This window comes from Pieris brassicae, chromosome 2 (genome assembly GCF_905147105.1).
Source record: "Pieris brassicae chromosome 2, ilPieBrab1.1, whole genome shotgun sequence".
NCBI classification, from domain to species: Eukaryota; Metazoa; Arthropoda; class Insecta; order Lepidoptera; family Pieridae; genus Pieris; species Pieris brassicae.
This window is the reverse complement of record NC_059666.1, coordinates 21,189,141-21,209,660: the sequence shown is the minus strand read 5'-3', so window position 1 is coordinate 21,209,660 and position 20,520 is coordinate 21,189,141. Positions and strand designations below refer to the sequence as shown.

The 20,520-nt window shown below is 33.1% G+C and overlaps 1 protein-coding gene across 1 annotated transcript in view; it reads right to left on the bottom strand.

Annotated features, from left to right (window-relative positions):
• LOC123720653 (leucine zipper putative tumor suppressor 2 homolog) overlaps window positions 1–20,520 on the bottom strand; it is an 89,390-nt gene that overhangs the window by 60,699 nt on the left and 8,171 nt on the right. Inside the window, exon 2 of the mRNA XM_045677353.1 lies at window positions 16,756–16,857. Within this exon, the coding sequence (XP_045533309.1) occupies window positions 16,756–16,845 (90 nt within the window). The 5' untranslated portion in view covers window positions 16,846–16,857. The remainder of the gene's footprint in view (window positions 1–16,755; window positions 16,858–20,520) is intronic.

Genomic DNA, 20,520 nt, shown 5'->3' with positions numbered 1-20,520 from the left:
TCTCGTTTCTATGGAAAATGGTAGAACAACGCCATACCAGAAATCGTTTTTACTAATGTTGTTATGGACGCAGTTTTGACAGTTTATTGAGAGTGGAACTTTAATATAATGCAGTAATTTTGGATGATTTTCATTTGGAATAGGTTTTTTTCCGCAAAGTAAGTATATCAAAGAATGTCTATTTCAGATCTGTTCGCTTCAATATTTTAAAACTAATTTCTTTCAAAAATTTGTAGGAATATCTATATTGTGTAATACATGTTTAGAAAGTCCATGGTATGCAAATTTTAACGCTCAAAGTATAATAAGTAAGATAGGTATAGTAATAGTAAGGTTTTATGATTATATTTATATTACCAAAAATTAACAGTGTGAGAAGAAAGATAGTTTTTCAAATGCGCGTTGGCTCGTTGCCCTCTGTACTGTGTGTTAAAATATCGTTCTTAAATTTGCTAGACATGTAAGATTTGAGCTATAAAATACAAATAAAATCTTGTACGTAAATAGAACGCCATTAGCCTCCAGAGCAAAATTAGACAACTTAGTTGTGCTACTGAAACGTTGTATATATATTATGTAATCTAATTATAAAACAATAAATACTAGCCTCACTTTCTCACTGATATTTTCACTACATTTGTTAATAATTTCTACGTTATTTATTGTTTTTTATTATATCGTCACGTCAAACTAAGCCAAGGAATGAATAACGTTGCAAAATTGCTTAATACTTTATGACTGCAATATAAACTTTTGTTGAAGTTGTTCAAATCTATAAGGAAATAAATAAATTCATCTTCAACGTGACGTGAATTAAGCTTTCTCAAAAACTGTTATCGTGTTCACTTATCAAGATCTGTCAGCAAATGAACTGGTTTTTGGCACGATGTTTTTAATAAAAACTTTGACCCAGTTTACTCCAAAATATCGATATAATTAAAACAACCAATAAACACGGCACATAAGTGTTGCCAGGATGAGGTTGCTGAGGAAACTGTTACCGTGCCTCCCGTCTATAGCGAGCAGATGGGGTTTTTGAGTTTTATTGAGTAGAGGTCCATAGCCCGACACCTACACTCGCGTCACTTTTAAAAGATTTATATTATTTATGTATGTAATTCGATAGTAATCAACGCTTTCATTTCTATTAAATTAGAAAAGTCTAGAAGGCTTAAAAGCGCTTTTAATTATTTAAGAATGAATCAAAGCGCCTAAGCCTTTGAGTAAGACTGTTATGAAACTGAAGTCTCTTATAAAAAAAAAAACAAATTACAACAGAATAAATATTGTTTAAAAAATAGTTCTTACAAAGTTGACTATATTTTTTTAATCTGTGTAGCTCATATTTTTACTGCTTAATATATGTCTTTTGTCTGTGCACATACTAGTCAAGTATTAGAGGATGGTTGCGAGGATAAATATGCAATTGATATCGAGCAAATAGTTACAAAAATAGGGAGAAATCCTTGGAAAGCTAATGATTAAATCACCTAGTCGTATTTCAGGAATGTAAAAACAATTAATTTCCACAAGAAACAAACCCGCACCGTACTTCGCTTGCAAGTACTTTCGCTGCTTGACCTTCATCTGGTGCCCCACTGTACTACAACCTGAGGCAGGCTTTCTCGATACATAGGGTTGTCGCACAATAGATATTTATTAATTTTCTACAGCAACAAGCTTATCACGTAATTGTGATTCCGATGCCAATCTTAATATTAACTTACGTTCAAAACTCAAAATAACTTTATTCATATAGTTAACCAAGTACACTTATGAACGTCAACAGAAAAGATATATTTATATTTATATATTATATAAATTTACATTTACTACCAGTTCACAAGTCAAGGGCGTAGAGCGGTCTAGAAGATTCAAAAAAGTCCCTATAGAGCCCTGCAGATTAAGAACATGATTAAATTCATATTTTATTTTCTCTCGTACCCAAAGCTCCCGGGTACGAGTCCTGGAGCAAAAAATTTCTCCTTGACCATTAATTCTTTAACCTCAGATTTATTTGAACCCACTTTATTAAGGTCCGCTGTTTACAACTTGAATGGCGCTACTCTTAACAGCTCCTCGACGGATACCTTGCCTACTCTTGCCTTGAATTTTGCCCATCATTATAAGCTGCAATGCCGTTTGATGACGCAGAAGTCCGTCATCCCCATATGGTTACGAAGACCCTTGCTTCGCTTCTGCTTGTTGGTGTTATAATATTAATATTGCCAACCCTACCACATATTAACTGGTATTGTTCGGACATGGTCGTTTACGCTTGTACTAATCGAGAATGTGAGAATATATCCCGCTTTTATCTAAAAGCTATAACTATTTTGATAACAATGCGAACTAAGCTTTATGTTTATATAACCCACGCCTTACAGCTAAAATGGAAATAGACAGACCATATTGCAAGGTGTATAGATACAAGATGAACCACCGAAGACTGGAGGTCCCATCCAGTCGTTAGTCCCAGCACTACGTATCACGTTTAAAACATTTTTTATAGAGAAATTAGATTTAGTGTTGCATCTAATCAAATAAAATTCGTATAAGACATGCATAATATATGTGTGCGTTTAATATTCTCTGTATTTTTGAGTGTGGCTTAGAGATGTAAGTGTACTGTGTCTGTGTTGGTTTTTAGAACCTCAAAGTTTGTAGTAAGGCTTCTGCCATCTTGTAAGTTTTTGTAAGTTTCTATATATATTTTGACTATTCAGAAACCATGGATTGGGAGATTTTATTATAAAGCAAAATGTATAAAAAAAACATAATTTATTATCGAAACTTTTCAAGAGCTTTTGTTTAACGACTACAATGCATTTAACTTTACAAGCTTATTCAATTTAAGTTCAACGAAGCATTGTTGCATATTCGATTAGCAAAGAGCTTTCAATGGTCATCATGTTTACGTCGACTTTCACTCGATTATCGTCAAAAACATTACAAAGGGGAGCTGTTATAGAACCTTAAATCGTATAACATTTTTAAATAGCGAAAGTGGGTTATTTAATTGACGTAAATATTGAACGGTTGTACAATGAACAACGCAAGTTGGGGTCAAATTCAGTAACTTTCTTTTTTTTCTGTTTCAAAGTTCAATTGTTTTTAAATTGAATAAATTTGTGAAATGACTTGTAGAAATAGGCTTTTATGAAAGTTCTGTACTAGTTGTTTACTACACGAATAACATTTGTCGGATATGAATGAATGGAAGCACTTTATAACTCCAAACAAAAAATTAGGCGCTAATCAGTTTTTCTTACAAACAATTTATGTTGTATGCGATTATGATATAATTATCCAATTATTATTATAAGTTTTTTTTTTATACATAACATGGGCAAGAAGACCATCTGATGTCAAGTAATACCACCAATAGATAGTCACATTGCCAGAGGGCTCGCAAGTGCGGCCTTTAAGATTTGGTGTTAATTAAATTATTAAAGAATTAAAGGCCGGCAACGCACTCGCGAGCCCTCTGGCATTGAGTGTCTGCCTCGACGTACGAACAACTCCTCTAAACACTATGGTAAATGCAAGAAAATGCAATGAGAGAATTAATTCAACCGTTAAAACAATTAAACAGAAAGAATTAGTATTTTATCAAAAGTCTAATTTAAGCTTCCACTCAAAAAGACTTTCTCTGTAGAACTAAAAATTTCAAGTAACTCCTAATTCGTCCACGTAAAGACAAAAAGCTTAAACAACAAGAGCGTCTAAAAATCTTCACACGATTCATTAACATGATTGCTTCTTCCCATTTATGGAAGGAGTTAGATAATAAAATGTAATGGTTGACAAATTATCTAAGACATTATCTATGTTCTGTATTATTTAATAAAATAATTGTCATCCGAGTGGATGGAGCGTGTTTTTGAACCACTTTCGAAATACGGCGAAAAGGAATCGCAAATAACTAGTAATAGGTAATGGTTTATATCAACCTAAACATAACAATCAATTATACAGTATTTACAGTATTTATAATATTATATAATATTCGTTGAGCGCGGAAAGCTCCAGCTCTGGGGTCACCGGCACTATCTATTAGGCGCCAACTTAAATCTTTAATTAGTACCTGTGCACTTGAACCCCATGGCCCAAGAGTCTCCACTCCAAAGGGAAACTATAATATAGTGCCTGCCATGCCCTGGTTGCCCACTTGTGGCACTGAATATAAAATATATATGCAAACAAACACAAAACTGACAATATTAGTTTCAATGTAGATACCGTAATCGTACTATAAGTGTATATCTTAGAATTTAACTGTTCATGTTAATGCCTGATAAACCTAAATCGAAGAATCAAAGAACGTATACGTATAACGTTCAAGACTTTTTTGTTGGATTAAAAACATTAATGATTGCACATTGACATCCAATCTAATATTTTTTGCTTATTCTTAAATGTTTTTTTTTTAAATTTTTACCCGTTAGTTCTTTGCAGATTTGTCGGAAGCAATTGATTTCAATCGGAAAGTACAGTTGCGTATTGTCAATCAAATCAATTGTTATACAATATTCGATTGACATTCGTTCAAGATTACGTTGATCTGTGGCTGGGTATTTATTTTGACAATTGACATGTATTATGCACAGGCATAACAAGATTATAACTATGGAGTTTTTTGTTAACATTCAGTCTCTATTTCTTTCTGACATCTTAAGCCCAGAACCTATATGTGAAGTTAACCTTTTAATAAAGAAAAAAACGGGATTTTATAACGAAAAAGGTGATATATCACTGACAGAAAACTATTTTCTGGCCACAAGTTTTCCCCTCAGCCTTTCCAGATTTGTAATCACTAAATTATGTACAAGCTATTCGGCCTCGTGTCTGCTTATGATAAACTCAAAAATACCAGCTGTGGTTTACCTATAGACTCATAAGGAAGGTCAAAGTCCTGTGTAAGATTGTTTCTGGTACAATAGACAAAAGTAGCTGACATATCTATAACCCGTGTCGTTCTTAACTAATATAAAACAGTGTCACTGGAAATCACCTCCGGCTGTAAAATAAAGTTGTAATAAGCATCACAGGCAAGTAAGCATATCGGCCAAAATCTAATTGCACAGTAAACCTATAAGGTCATCAATTAAAGTCCGCCATTGCGCATTTTTGAAAAAAGTCTACACATTGAAATGTCAGTCAGTCAGAAAAACACGTTCGCGTTATTTATTTTTAAGTCTGGTCTAGGTTGAATTATCTGTAAATGGTTTAACAATGAGTCGGCGATAAATTCTATACTGCGGCTTTGAATTACATTGTATATAAAACTATTTTTAAATGGAAAAATGGACTAACGTTACGTCCTTTACCTTATCATAAGAAGGCAATTTTCAGTTCACCACTGGCGTGGGTGTAGCAAAAGCAATCTTCATTTTTAATGTGTGCCATTATCAAATTTTGCACATCCTAACAATATTTTCTCATCTCATTCAAAGTCGTTATTTTAATTGTTATAAGACAAAAGAACGTAATATAACTAGAGACTTAACTATGTCTTACACTTACCCCCGAGACTATAAAGAAGGAAGGAAGGAAAAAAAGGCGCTAATTGGCTCATTTTTGTATTCTAATAAAATAAATAAATCAATGGCACTACAACCTTTTTAGGTCTGGGCCTCAGATTTCTGTATCTGTTTCATAATCATTTTTTAATCGAATAGGTGATCAGCCTTCTGTGCCTGACGCACGCCGCCGACTCTTTGGTTCTAATTAAAGCCGGTTTCCTCACGATGTTTTCCTTCGAGCCGTTCGAGCTAATGTTAATTTCGCACATAGAAAGAAAATCCATTGGTGCACAGCCGGGGATCGAACCTACGACCTCAGGGATGAGAGTCGCAGCTGAAGCCACTAGGCCAACACTGCTCTTTTGTATTCTATCTAGAAATAAAAAAAACAACACATGTGTGCCTCTGCTTTTTAAAACAAAGTACAGTAAAATATACTCAACTACCACGTGACGGATATACATGAATTCACGAAGAAGGTTTTTAATCAAGTACGGCTAACACGTGCAAAGTGCGATTTACTTAACTCTTAAACAAAGCCTTTTCAAATGAATAAGATTTATTTGACAATTGTTACACACCGTATATGGTAGTGTCAGCCTGTTTGTAGCGAACCATGTAATGACTAAATCGCTAACAAATATTAGGCTTTTGTTACAGATAGCTCGTAAATTACTGAACATAATTAATTTGTACTAAAGAGAATTATGTCGAGTTTAAATTGTTTGAAAATACATTACATTGGTTGAGAATTCAATATAAGCGTGAAAATTCTGCCACCATTAATGGTACACTGCCTTAAAATATATTTTAGTTTTCTATATATCCATTTTTATTTATTATTGTTACTATGTTAGATTTTTTTATACAACGAGGCAAATGGGCTGGAAGCTCATCTGATTTTAAGTGATAACGCCAGTCATGTACACCCAATGCCAGAGGGCACGCGAGTCCGTTGCCGGCCTATTATGAATCTGTACTCTCTTTTCTTGAAGGACCCTAAGAAGAATTAGTTCAAATACTTCAGTGGGCAGCTGGTTCCACGTAGTAGTACAGCGCGGCAGAAACTGCCTTAAAATTATTGAAATTAATCTGTATTTGTGTGTTATTTATGCATTAATTATAGTGGCGAAAGTGTTTCAAAAACCCCTGTTTTTAAATGTAGAATTTATCATTTTTTAATCAACAATTCGATAGTGTTCATATTTATGACGGATTACCCGATTCTGTTGGATTTTCCACTGTTGCTAGCGCAAAAAAAAAATTCGACCATTTTGAACAAGTGTGGGCAACTGTTGTAACAAAAGTCGGTTTTATTTTATTTGAGGTTACATCTTGTACATATCAAGAAAAAGTGTCAACACGAACAATTAATCTAATAAACTTCTAGCCTCGACATCATTTAGGGCAGCTTATTCAATTCGAAATTCAAATAGAGATCAAGGCGGAAATCCGTTAACACTTGTTACAAGCCCTAGACACGGATGGATGCGGTATGCCGGCGCTAATTGGTGTTTTGCATGTGCCTGTGGTGATTACCCGAGCTTGTTTACTGTTACTGTTCACAATGTGCGGTCTGCAACCGGACAGCCCTGGCGAGATAGAAGATTGTATCGAATAAATTAACGTACTCTATCCAATAGACAAGAGCGGATATATATGTATCATGTCACACGAAATCAGTACCATTTTTTTATATTTATTTAGATTTATATAGTAGCTACTAGGGACTCTTCCGTGGTTCATATATACGTGGAACAGGTTGTGCATGTCTTGAAAAGCCCTAACCGATACGTCGACTTGCTGCCTCCACACCACACTATCAGCTTATCTCAGTGCATTAGTGAGAAACATAATAGTCTAATTTATATAATAAGATATGATTTTGAAATGCTGTATGTGTGTGAGGCTTGTACTAGATTTAATGTCTCTGCTGTCCTGTTATAAATGCATATTATTTATATTAGTGTTTAACATAGACAACGTTACCGTTAATTATAAATTAATTGCATTAAATTAAAATTGTAATATACTGATCGATTAGTACACGTCACCAAATCACAAGAAACATTCAAAGCGGGACATACTAACCAATAAACGTTAGGAGCAAATGAGTGAAATATTTCGCTAACAAGGTGCAAAGCCAGAGAAACTCACATACATCGTGGGAGATAGGCCTAGCTTCAATAGACAAACAATGTAGTTGATTTTATTCGACTAATTTTAATAGTGCAATTACAAATAATCGATTCACCACTGAGCGTTTTTTAAGGAAGTTGCCGAGCACCAACACTATGTGGAACCAGCTGTATTTCCGACCCAATCCGATTTACGGTCCTTCAAGAACTTGCGAGCCCTCTGGCATTGTGGGCGGGCGGTATCACTTGACAGCAGGCGAGACTTCTGCCATTTTGCCCTCTGTTATATAAACAAGAATAGCTAATGAGCTGAAGTAATATTACTATAAATATTTTTCTTATCGGGAAATTATTTCGTATGCACGAAAAATTTAGTTTTTTAAGCTAACCATATTTTCGTGTAAATGTGCATGTCTCTTCCAGACCTCTCATCCTTAGCCTACGCCAAGTCTATCCGAATCTCCTCCTGCCTTTCTAATTCCATCAAACCAGCATTCCTACCTTTCTTTATGCCGGGTTAACCAGGTCTAACCGTGACTTTATTCGGCCAAGTGGTATTGAGTCGAACAAATTGTACAAGCTAAAGAATATTTCAAATTCAATAGTGCCGAGGACTACGCACTACAAATTGCATTACTGTTTCAGTGAGTCGAGCCAAGGCGCCGGTGGCCGCCCACGCTTTCTCTCGGTACATATGGCTAATGCAACTATGAAACGATGATGGTTTCAAATAGACGAGTTTCCGAGAAATCTAATTTCACAACCGTATATATTCATACATATATACAATCCTACAGCTAACATAAGTTATCTCTATATATATTCTATTATCTATTATCTATTCTTATAAATGTAAAAAGGTAAGTGCAGAAAATCTAATACTATATGTAATTACTAGGTACTTATAAAAAATATCAGGTGTCCCAAAGATCGATGATGTATTTATTATCCACGATATACTATACACACAACCCTTTATTGTCACCGCTCTACGATCAACCCCTATTTTTATTAAAGGAGATAGTTATTTTTACTGAACAAAAAAATTTTTTTCCTATACATGGCAAAACGACGTTTTCCAGGTCAGGTACAATAATAAAATAATTAGACATCCATCCAACCAAAAATATAACATTTATATATAAAGTAAAGGAAAATATAAATAAAATTATTATTTATTTATTAACACTCCGTTACACATAATATAAAAAGTGAACATAATTAAATTAAAAGGAGGGCAACTGGCGGTTTATCGCTTTCGAGCGATCGCTTCCAGGCCACCACGGTGAGAAGAGGAAAAAAATGTATTAAATTAGCTAAGGTAGACAAGAAGTGCAAAAATACATAATACACATAGTTGTTGAGACAAAACTAAACAGGAACAAAAAAATAATAAACAAACTAAACTAAAAAAAGGGTAGATGAAAAATAAAAAGTGCACATGAATCATGATATTTTAATTAAATACGTAATAACTAATTCGGCTCTGTTATATGATGGTGTGAGAGTGAAGCTATGTACGCGAGGGTGTATGTGGGGTGTGCTCATGATGCAGGTGATTTATTATTGATATCCTTAATACTCCTTTTAAGCATATTCCGGTTTAGCTAATTATATTTCTATTATCTATTCTTATAAATGGTAAGTGCAGAAAATCTAATACTATAAGTAATTACTAGGTACTTATATAAAATATCAGGTGTCCCAAAGATCGATTATGTATTTATTATCCACGATATACTTGTTTGTAGGGTACAAAAGGTGTTATCAATAAAATAGTTAGGGTACCCACAGAAAAGTTACACATTGAAAGAAAACACTTTTTTAACCCTATTAATGCTATTTGTATTATTATAAACTTATAATTATTTTACATAATTATACATTTAATTTTTTCCGACGTTTCGCGTGCTTAAAGCGTTCGTGGTCACGGTAATTATAAGCTTATAATAATACCAATAGCTTTAATCCGGTTAAAAAAGTGTTTTCTTTCAATGTGTAAAAGACAACACTAAAGTTATACATATTAAGTATATATTAGGCATAGATCGTTGTTTAACGTGCTCGTCAATGTATGTTAATTAATATAATTCTAGTAACAAAGTCGGTCTATAAAACAGTGTTGAAAAATAACTCAATGGACAGTGTTATTTCCTATTTTTTTTCTTTTTATTGTTATATAAATATGTTTTTTAATTACTTATGGGATCCATACGACTTCTAAGTCCAGTCCCTTCGTTGTGTGCTGCGATACTACTGAGTTCTTAAGTTCTCATGTCCGTTTCAGAAATGTATATACTTTCTATAACATATTGTAAAAATTACAAAGCATAAATTAAATTAATACAAAATCTGAAGAGTATTGAACTGTAATAAGTTTATTGAACCGTAAAATAAAAGAAAACGAACGATTATAATAACATCCGTGGCTCAGACAAAAAGCCGCGTGTAGCGCATCCTGCTTAGTTTTCTATAAAGTATGGATTATAAGACAGAGCAAAATGTGTTTAAACCGAGGTCAGTCGTGCGCTGGCCTCTATTGTATGGGCAATTACTTATAGTATTTACTGTTCAAATAAAATAGATTTTATACAACGCTTAACGTTGTGATTAGTTAATGTTAATGAATATTTGTTTACATAATGTCATCAATTTTAAGGTTACAAATTAATCAGTTATATTATTTTATTAAATATATGTTCATAGTAGACTCTAATCAGTAAGGTTCGATCCCCAGTGTGCACTAATAGACTTTCTGTCTATGTGCGCATTTAACCGGCTTGCGTTACAACCAAATAGTCGGGGACCTGTGTAGTACACAGGAGGCTGACCATTTACTGGCTCAGATTGACAAATGAGAATGAAAGGATGTAGCGTCACTGATTTATTTTATTTTCATAATCAATATGTATTGGTTTTAGTATGATTTTGTAAAAAAACAAATGAAAACTAAAAACGCAATGGATTGAATTTTTTCAATTATTTTGCTCATTTGAAATGTTCTCACACTATAGCGTAATACTGAGAGGTTTGTTAATCAATTACGTTGTCTGAAAGTGGAGAAGTCATGTTACATTATTCATACTAAAATGTCTAACACACACCTTAAATTTCTATAAGACTATTGTTTACATATATAACAATAAGTACACAAGTGAAATTCGCAACACACGTGAAAGCTTAGACAATGACAGAAGGATCACCTGTCATAACGGATTGTCATTTGTCAGTTGTCACCAATTATTACTTCAAAGCTCTGTGTTGTTTACAGTGATTGATGTTATATTGTTTTTGTACAACTTTCATGTTTTAGCGCGTAGTAATTTGCATGTCGTTTAGAACGGGGTAAACTAGCGGTGGCATGTTAGCAAATGAACTTCAAGAGAAATGGGGTATGTGATATTAATAAACCTAGATTATTATAATTTAATTGCATTGATTTCCGTGACTTTTTGTACGGGAGGCAAAAAAGTTCAACCCGCCGCTCATCACCACCAAGATTAGCTTAAGTGTTTTTTTAATGTTAAAACTCGTCTGAGTAAACAGTAGTTATGTGTTAAAAACTCAACCTTCTTTTTAATATTTTTTTTTAAATAAATTATGACGAAAAGAGGTCCGATCAACTCAACAATTTATATTCGAAAGCTGCGTTCCCCTGAGGCGTAACTTGGAAAATTGTATTAAATAATAGTTCACGTTAAAGACATCCAGTTTAGTTTTGTTTATGATACGTCTAGATCTTGACCATTCCTAATAAGCGTCTAAGCTTAGAGGCCTCAATGGTGAATTTATGGGCCTAAGAAGATTGTATGTAAGCTGCGATGGCCGGCGGCGACTGTTCAACGCAGAAATTGCTAATATCGAGTTATCCAGAAATGTTCTTTAGCATTATGGAGCGCGTAAAACGCTTCTGGTACTAACGGTCATTCGATTTAAAACAATAAATCCGTAAGTTTATATTTAACTTTGTTACATTATAATCATAATGGCTTAAAATTCAATATTGTGACTTGTGTTAAATTTGAATTTGTTATATATTATAAAAAATATATACGTGCGACTCTCAGCAATGGACTTTTATTCTATGTGCGTATTTAACATTCGCTCGAACGGTGAAAGAAAACATAGTGAGGAAACCGGCTTGTCTTAGACCCTAAAAGTCGACGGCGTGAGTCAGGCACAGGAGGCTGATCACCTACTTGCCTATTAGATTGACAAATAGTCATGAAACTGATATAGAAATCACAGGCCCGAGCCTGACAAGGTTGTACCACTGATTTATTTTATTTTATTATAATAAATACATTCACGTATACAACATATGACGGAAGAGCCATAATTCTATATATATTATCCGTCTAAATGTTCAAATTCAACGCATTTTACTTATTATTTTAATATCCTACTAATTTATTATATTTATATCTTAAAACGCCTGCGCAAGTGTCACACATGAAAAGTAACTTTACTTTATTTTTTTATGTGATAGGATTCACCTGATGTTAAGCGATAGCGCCGCCCATATACACCCACATTGCCAGAAGACTCACAAGTGCGTTGCCGGCCCTTTAAGAATTGGTCGCTCTGTTGTTAAACCGACTTTGTTCTAAATACTTTAGTGGGCAGCTGGTACCACATAGAGGTGGTGGTGCGGTACCTTAAGACACACCACACTTGGATGGTATTTTGTATTCTGCCTTGATGTCCGATGTAGAAACTAATTGATAGAGCCTGCTTTTTATTATTTTTTTAAATCGGCTAAAAATATCGCATTTTATTATTAAGGAATTAAGGAACGTCATTCAAACTCTCCAGTTGAACATATATTTTAAAAACGGCTCTATTGAAATAAATATTCTAGTATAGACATTAAATTAGCATACAAAGGCATATTACAATAATTTAAACAAAAGACTCTCAAAACTCTACCGTTTAAATAAACATTTTAAATTGGTTCCAGTATGAACGAAGTGGTACATCAATATATAAACTCTTGTTCGTTACAATTTCCATACATACGTGGACCATACATCAACAGCTTTACCGATGAAAACCACAAGAAATCTTTGATTTACGCATCACTTTCTTTCGAATACCGTTAAAGCTTTTAAAGGCAAGACAGATGGGCGGCTTTTTAATGAAATATCCCAATAAATGACGTGTAATGTCATAAGGTGCTGATGGCCTGAAATATGTGACAGTCTGTATCGTTTATCGTGATATAAGTCGAAAGTTGGCGTTCCAAAAACCGATATTTTAACTCCATTGTATTCAATAGTCTTACTTCTGTATAAGTCCACGTAATAACTGCGCGTAGAGTTGTTCACAACTGCTTGATAATTTAAGTAAATTAAGTAATTATACATTTAGATAGTTACAAACGAAAGCTAAATAAGTTGTTTGATAGTTCCAATGATTGCTTAAATCGGTAGATAAACAATGAGACGATAATTGTTCGTTATCGTTATTAATATCTTGTAAAAAACAAAACAATTGTTTAAATCGATTGTTTTTAAATATTTTTTAACGGGTTCATCTGACGTTAAGTGATAATGTCGTAAGTGCGTTGCCGGCCATTTAAGAACCGGTACGCTCTTTTCATGGAGGACCCTAAGTCGAATTTATTCGGAAATATTTCCGCGGGCAAGTGGTTCCTCATATTGGGCGGCAAAAACTGCCTTAAGTAACGCTCAGTTGTGGAACGACGGACATCGAGGTGACACGGTTGGCATTTTGTATTCTGCCTTTATGTCCGATGATGAAACTCATTTATAAAGCCTGCGGAGCAATTTTTATTAAAATCGACTAAAATATCGCATTTTATTATTATTAATCAATTAAGGAATGTCCTTTAATCTATCCAGTAAAGGCATGAACATTATTTTTCAAAAACGGCTTTATTTTAAAATATAATTCTAGTATAGACATTAAATTAGCATATATAGTGAAACAAAACCCATATAACAATAATTTAAACAAAAGACGGTTATGGTGGCCAGTGGAGCTGGTTTTACGATAATGGCCAAAGTTTAAGCGGCGTGAGAAGTGGAACGAGTCGAGTTGACCTGGTTATGGAGATCAAGGAAATGATCGATTCCAATACAATTCTAATGGTTTATTGGGTGGACTTATGAGACGGCTCGGTCGGTCGACATTTTGGGTTTTCCTTCACCGTTCGAATGTTAAATGCGCACATAGTCCATGGTGCACAGCCGAGGATCGAACCTACGACCATAGGGATGAGAATCTTAATAGATGTTCATTTGTTATCAGTTAGTCAGCAGTGTGCGTTTGGGGGTGTCTGAATTTAAAATAGTAGGTTTTTTACGCGCACTTTTTCTTGGCCTACACCCTCTCTCTTCTTTGCCATTGAGTAGGGATGACTACCGATTAAAATTTAATGACGTGGAATAAGTGTTACCTGTATTTTATATTCCATAAACATTTTTTATTTTATTTCTTTATTAAAATTATCTTAATACCTTTATTATAATAATCTTTATTTATATGCTACAAAAATTAGCGTTAAAGTTTTAGGTTAACTAGCAAAAGCCATGTCGTAGGTGCTCGAACCTTCCGTTAGCATATGTGTATTCAAAAAAGTAGATCCTGTTTAGTCAAATCATGTTCTTAGGAGGAAACTTTGTGAATTTGTGAAAATACGTATTCAGTACAAATTCTGTTCGGATAATGACAACGAATATCTCGTCAATATTTATCATAGACAATTATTGTGACTTGCGTTTTCGTTTTCGAAAAACGACAATTTGAAAACTTAACGGAAAAAAATATATTATATTTATATATATTATGTTGTATAAGTCAGTCTTAAATCCAAGGTCAAATGAGTAGAACAAACCGCCGCCACACTTCCAGCTTGCCGGCCTTTTAGAAAATCGTACAGTCTTTTCTTCAAGGATATTGGTTCGGAAATATCTTTGGTATATTGGTAGTGTGAGGACAGAAGTGCCTGAAGGAACGCTCCGTTTTAAACGTAGTCTGATAGAATTTGGGTATGATGCATTACCTACACATAAAAATTATGAACGCTACTTTCCCCCACACAAACCAAAGTAACGGTTTTTACAATACATCAATACGTGAACTAGAATGAATCAATTTGCCGGCAATTTTTATCAAACAGTCGATGACATTTTTATCTATATAACTCCCGGTTTTTTATTCAAATGTTTCAATTTGTATGCTTCCGGTATGCTTTTAGAAAACTTCAACCAAATTAGTATATTCATTGACTTTCATGAGGTTTTTGTTATGTTAAGAAATACGCGAAGTAATATTTAATTTAACCCTTGTAGTTTTTAGGATTTTAAACTCAAACTCAAAATAACTCTATTCATATAGGTAACCGAGTACACTTAACGTTAACAGAAAAGATGTTATCAATGTAATAAATTTACAGTTACTATCAGTTCGCAAGTCAAGGGCGCAGAGCGAGCAAGAAGAACTGTCAAGGAACTCTCCGCCACTCTTTTTAATCGTCTAGTTTGTGGTCATACAAATTGTTTGTAAGAGCATACACATTTCAACTGGAGCAAATCCTAAGGATTACGATGATTTAAAATAAATAATTGGTAGGTAAGTAATACTCTATCAGGCGATAAAGCGCTGTGTAAATTTATAAGTTCTGGTTTTTGCCGGCTAAAAGTCATATACAGAATCGGTAGATATTCATAGTAATACAAAAAACCAACGTAATTTCGTTTGGTGAAGGTTTTATAAAATCTAATCTATGGCGATTCTTAATCTATGTTATAAATTACGAAAATACTGTTTAATATCAATGTCAAATATACATATTTTAATTGTAAAACGTACTCTAATTATTTTGAAATACTCTTTGAAAATAAATATCACAGACAATATATTCTAGTTTATAAAAAAAATGTGGATAAGCAAATCTTTTACGAAAATTAGATCACATAATTGCGAAATAAAATATTCCACAGCGCAATAATATTGTATAACTGACGTGACGTTCTAGCATTTGTGATTGACTATGCGTATTTTTTGTATACATAATAAATAATTATATAAAATGTAATAATTGTATTTTACTTTATTGTTGAACCATATAGAAGATATGCAGATTAATATGTATGATATATGATAAGATGTAATTGTAGATTAAATTGATTTTCTTGAGGTAAATAAACATTTCTTTTAGATTGTTTATTATCTGTTATGTGTCAAAACTGACGTTTTATTTAATTGTAATATTGAGTGTTTGTTAGTCTGTGGAAAAAGACTCGAATTTTGGCGTGTCGTTAAAATATTTACAAGAATTTTTGATAGAACATTTTTGGAATTTATATAGGTATTAGATTATTATAACTGCTTTAAAGAACTTTTATGCAATAACGGACTCTATATATATTATGTTTCTAGAATTATTTCAGATAATTTAATTAATTATTCATTTCTTTTATTTAGTTCTTGGTTAATAATTACATTTAAGATTTTTAGTTTAAAAAATATTATTATTATGTATTTTAAATAATTAATCATCTATATTTATTTATACGGAGTTTTATTCATCATAAATATTATTCATAGTTTAAAGCGCGGCATAGATACATAATTGAAGGGTAATGAAGGCATCACTAGCGTTTATAGTCCGTTGCGTGATTAACCAATTGATTTATATTAATTTGATAAATGTTGCTACGATCATTAAAACAAAATGGTGGATGTCAAAGCGGCAACACTGATACTAAGGACGTAATTAAAATCACGATTAATAATTCTTGATTTCTTTCATAAAGCTTAAAAGGACCCGCAATTGTAATATTCAATATTTTTTTTCAAATGTCATTGAGTATACCCGAGTAGAAAAATACCATATACAATATATGTAATACGAGAGTACGAAATACTTAAGAGTTATATAAAAGAGTAAGGTTTATATATTTTTATAATAATTAACTTACAAATTGTTATAAAAATACAGAATCAATACCGTATATTTTCATGGTACACTTCAAGAATGTACCTTTACGATTTTTTGGCGTATAGTACATTAATGTAGTTATTATTTAATGCTATATATTACTATATATAATACTATCACTTACATTGCCAAGGAAACCGCTGCATGGTTGTATAGGTGGCGGCATCGGCGGCAGATCCGGAGTTCTTCGCGGAGAACCATCGCCTGGACCCATCTCAGCGCATTTCTAAAAAGAAAAGAGTTGTTTCAAATAAAAATAATCGTACATAAATGTTAATGTATTTTACTGCAGTGTCCAAGTCTAAATATCCAAGACACTTGGCGCTAATTACGGACACAGAAGAAGGCGGGAAGTGGAAAATAGTACAGGCCTCAGTACAGTTCGAAAAGACATATATTTATATACTATTTATAAATGTAACGTTATTTAAGTAATTTTCTCGTTAAATCACGTCTTTTTGGTGAATTTTATAGAAATAGTACGAAAAAACGACAACCCCAACTTTAAATGCGATATCTCAAACGTATTTTAATGAAACTTATTCCTGGAATATCAGATATCAATATCAAACTTAAAATAGCTTTATATTACATATAGGTAACCAAGTAAACTTATGAACGTCAACAGAAAAGATGTTAAATTGTTTCTAAATTTACATTTACTACCAGTTCGCAAGTCAGTCAACTGGCAAGAAACTCTCCGCTACACTTTTTTCGCCAAGTTTTGAGTCATACAAATTGTTTGAACTGGAGCAAATCAATTATTTAGGATTATTTAAATAATTGTCAAATTTATAAAAAGCTTTATTGATTTTTTTAACGAGAGCAATGATAATTCTCGTTTGGGAGTACATTTTAAAAACGAATACAATGTCCTTATAAGAAGTGGTTATCATCTCGTCATGACTTTTAGTCTTCATGAAATTTGAATTGCAAAATTTATCACGTACAAATTGAAGACCTTTACATCCTAAAGCAAAAAGTATATCTAGTTATTATTCTCCTACTCGAATGTCACATATATCGTATAAATTGCACATGGGACCTGTTTGGAGCAGGTCTAACAGAAAATCGTACATAAGCCGTTATGCAGTTTCAGGTTTCTGGGACAATGAGGGCTGGTAATCCTTGAGAATTAGGAATGCAAATTTATTCTCGCTTTTATGTTTGTTTATATGACTGTATTTCTAGATTCTGTTATATTTCTCTTAGATTTATTTTCATAATAGGTCAGTAATTATATAATTTAATTTGATACTTCGAATAGAGCAGATAAAATGGCGTCTTTTTTTCATACAATAATGTTACGAGTAAACGTAAGGCAAATTGGCCTACGGGATGCCCAAAAAGGCAGTCATAGTATCCCATGGATACCCATTTTTAGTGGGTACGGCATTTGAGGAGTACGCTCTAACTTTGGATAGGAATCGATTCCTCAGTTCGCTTGATCGCAAAAGCAAATGCCTTCCATCTAAACCAATCTAAAAAAGTGTTATATCTAATTCATTTTAATTTCGATCATTAAATTCACTAAACACTAGAACGATATTTGTGTTTCCGTTTAGTTTCAAATAGAGTTACTCGCATATCAGTTTATAAAATTATAGTAAACTCCGTACCACTTAACACTGTTTACAGTAAATTCAACACGAATAAAGAATATTATTACTTAATACTTTTTAATACATTTTAGATTATATATTTTGAACATATTATAATAATGCAACAAAAACAAAACCAATTAGGTAACCAGGCTCAAAACAAATGAATGATGATGAAAACCCTTCAAATACTTGCGTCCTTATGTATTAGATCAAATTAACTTTAACAAAATACTTTGTAAAGGTTCGTTCCTCTGACTAAGCATAACCAGGCATTTTGGTATGGTCTTTTTGTTATGTTTAGTCATACCGCCCATATATGCTATTTACTTTTAATAGCAAAACAGAAAACATAATTATTTGAAAAGAGCTGGAGCATCCAATACCATCCGAATCACCTCGACGTCGGTCAAGCAAGGAGCGTACCAATTCCTGAAAGGCAGGCAACGCACTTGCGAGCCTTCTGGCAACTTGAGTATCCACGAGTTGCGGTAACACTTAACAGTAGGCGAGCCTCCGTAAGCCTCCCATAATATAAAGCCTTCGATCCGATCAGTAATTAATATTTCAGAAGTAACATTTTATGTTTTTACGTATTATAATATAAAAAAATGTGTGGATTTTTTTTTATTAAAAAGTGCATGGCAAAGCAGTTCCTTATATTTTTGATAATCTATTAATTAAACCTATCATATCTTCGTTCTATTAACCTATTCTAGATTAAGCCCATGAATAGTATGAATTGAAACGGTTCATGTTGTGTACGAGAAACAAATATATTATTTTTGTATTTACATTGGCATTGAAGATTTGGATAAGGAACACTATAAGCAATCTAATAAAAGCTTTCAATTTGTACGGATTGCAAGAACGGCATCGGTGCACAGCTTTGGCGAGTTTCTCTAATAACGCATTACATCTGCGAACCGTTAAGATCGATATTGTCTGCTCTCGTTCACACAGTCAAATAGATGACCACGCCTTTTCGAGGTGAACAAACGACCTCGACTTGCCACCGGTTTCTCATATATCACAATATATCCGAAACTTTTTGGCTGTATTGATATTGAAACGTCTTTCTAATTGAAATTTTTTAAAACAAATTTATTGATACGTCGAACCAATTCGTGATTTGTAGCCGATATGTTTCTAATAATTAATCAAAGCCAGAACCTTCTACTAAATTCCATGTGTATAAAAACTCACCGGTCTTTGTATAAGTAGGTAAATATAGTCCCTTTTTAGGAATGGGAGTGTCAACTCCCCCCCTGCTGCATCTCTCGGCCACAAATCTGCCTGCACAAGTGGTTGTAAACTATTGTACTATGTATAGGAGGTAAGTTTAACAAGTTAACTGTTGATACCCTGTTCGCCGGCACTCAGGTCTTAAGTTTTTATAAGTTATACTACACTAAACGTTTCACAACTAATTTTTAGTTAGTTTATTCCTTTCTTTGATATCTATGAAATAATAATTTTAGTGTTAAAAATCCTATAAATTATTAAGTACTCAATTATATGTAAAGATTTTTAGTTTAATGGCGTAATTAGAAGTTTATATGTAATAAGTTGCTAATCTTTCTCAATAAGTAACAAAAAAAATAAATAAAAAAGTGAAGGTTTATAATTGAAATACATTTAGTCATATACAAAATTTAGTTTAATACATATTTATTGTTATCTCATCTGTATACAATTGCGTCGTGGACTGGAGGCTTCGATGATAACTCCGTGAATTTGTTTTGATAAGAACCACTCACGACTAATAATTATTGCCTTCTCTTTTTAATGAAAAAGATAGAATGTCTACCGGAAACCTGTGAAGCTGGAATAAAGGGGTTCGGAAAATGATGTCGAGGATCAGTGCAAATGGAAGGATTTGGAAGCCTTCACTCCGTCGTAGGTCGTGTACTAATGTTAAAGATGACATGGACTTAATGTAATCCTGATTATGTAGTATTCGAATACAGGCTGTTTTCATTTATTTGTATACCGCTGAGTCTCAATAACACTAAGGTAATCCAAAACGATGTTCCATTTATTGTGTCTAGGAAAAGTAAATAAATATATTAGTGGCGCTATGACCTTTTTAGGTCTGGGCCTCAGATTTCTTTATCTGTTTCATGATCTTTTGTCATAGTAATAGATTAGTAGGTGATCAGCCTCCTGTGCCTGATACACGCCGTCGACTTTATGATCTAAGCGATGTTAATTATACACATATATTTGAATAAGAATTGGTGCACAGCCCGGGATCGAACCTACCATTTCAGGTATGAGAGTCGCAC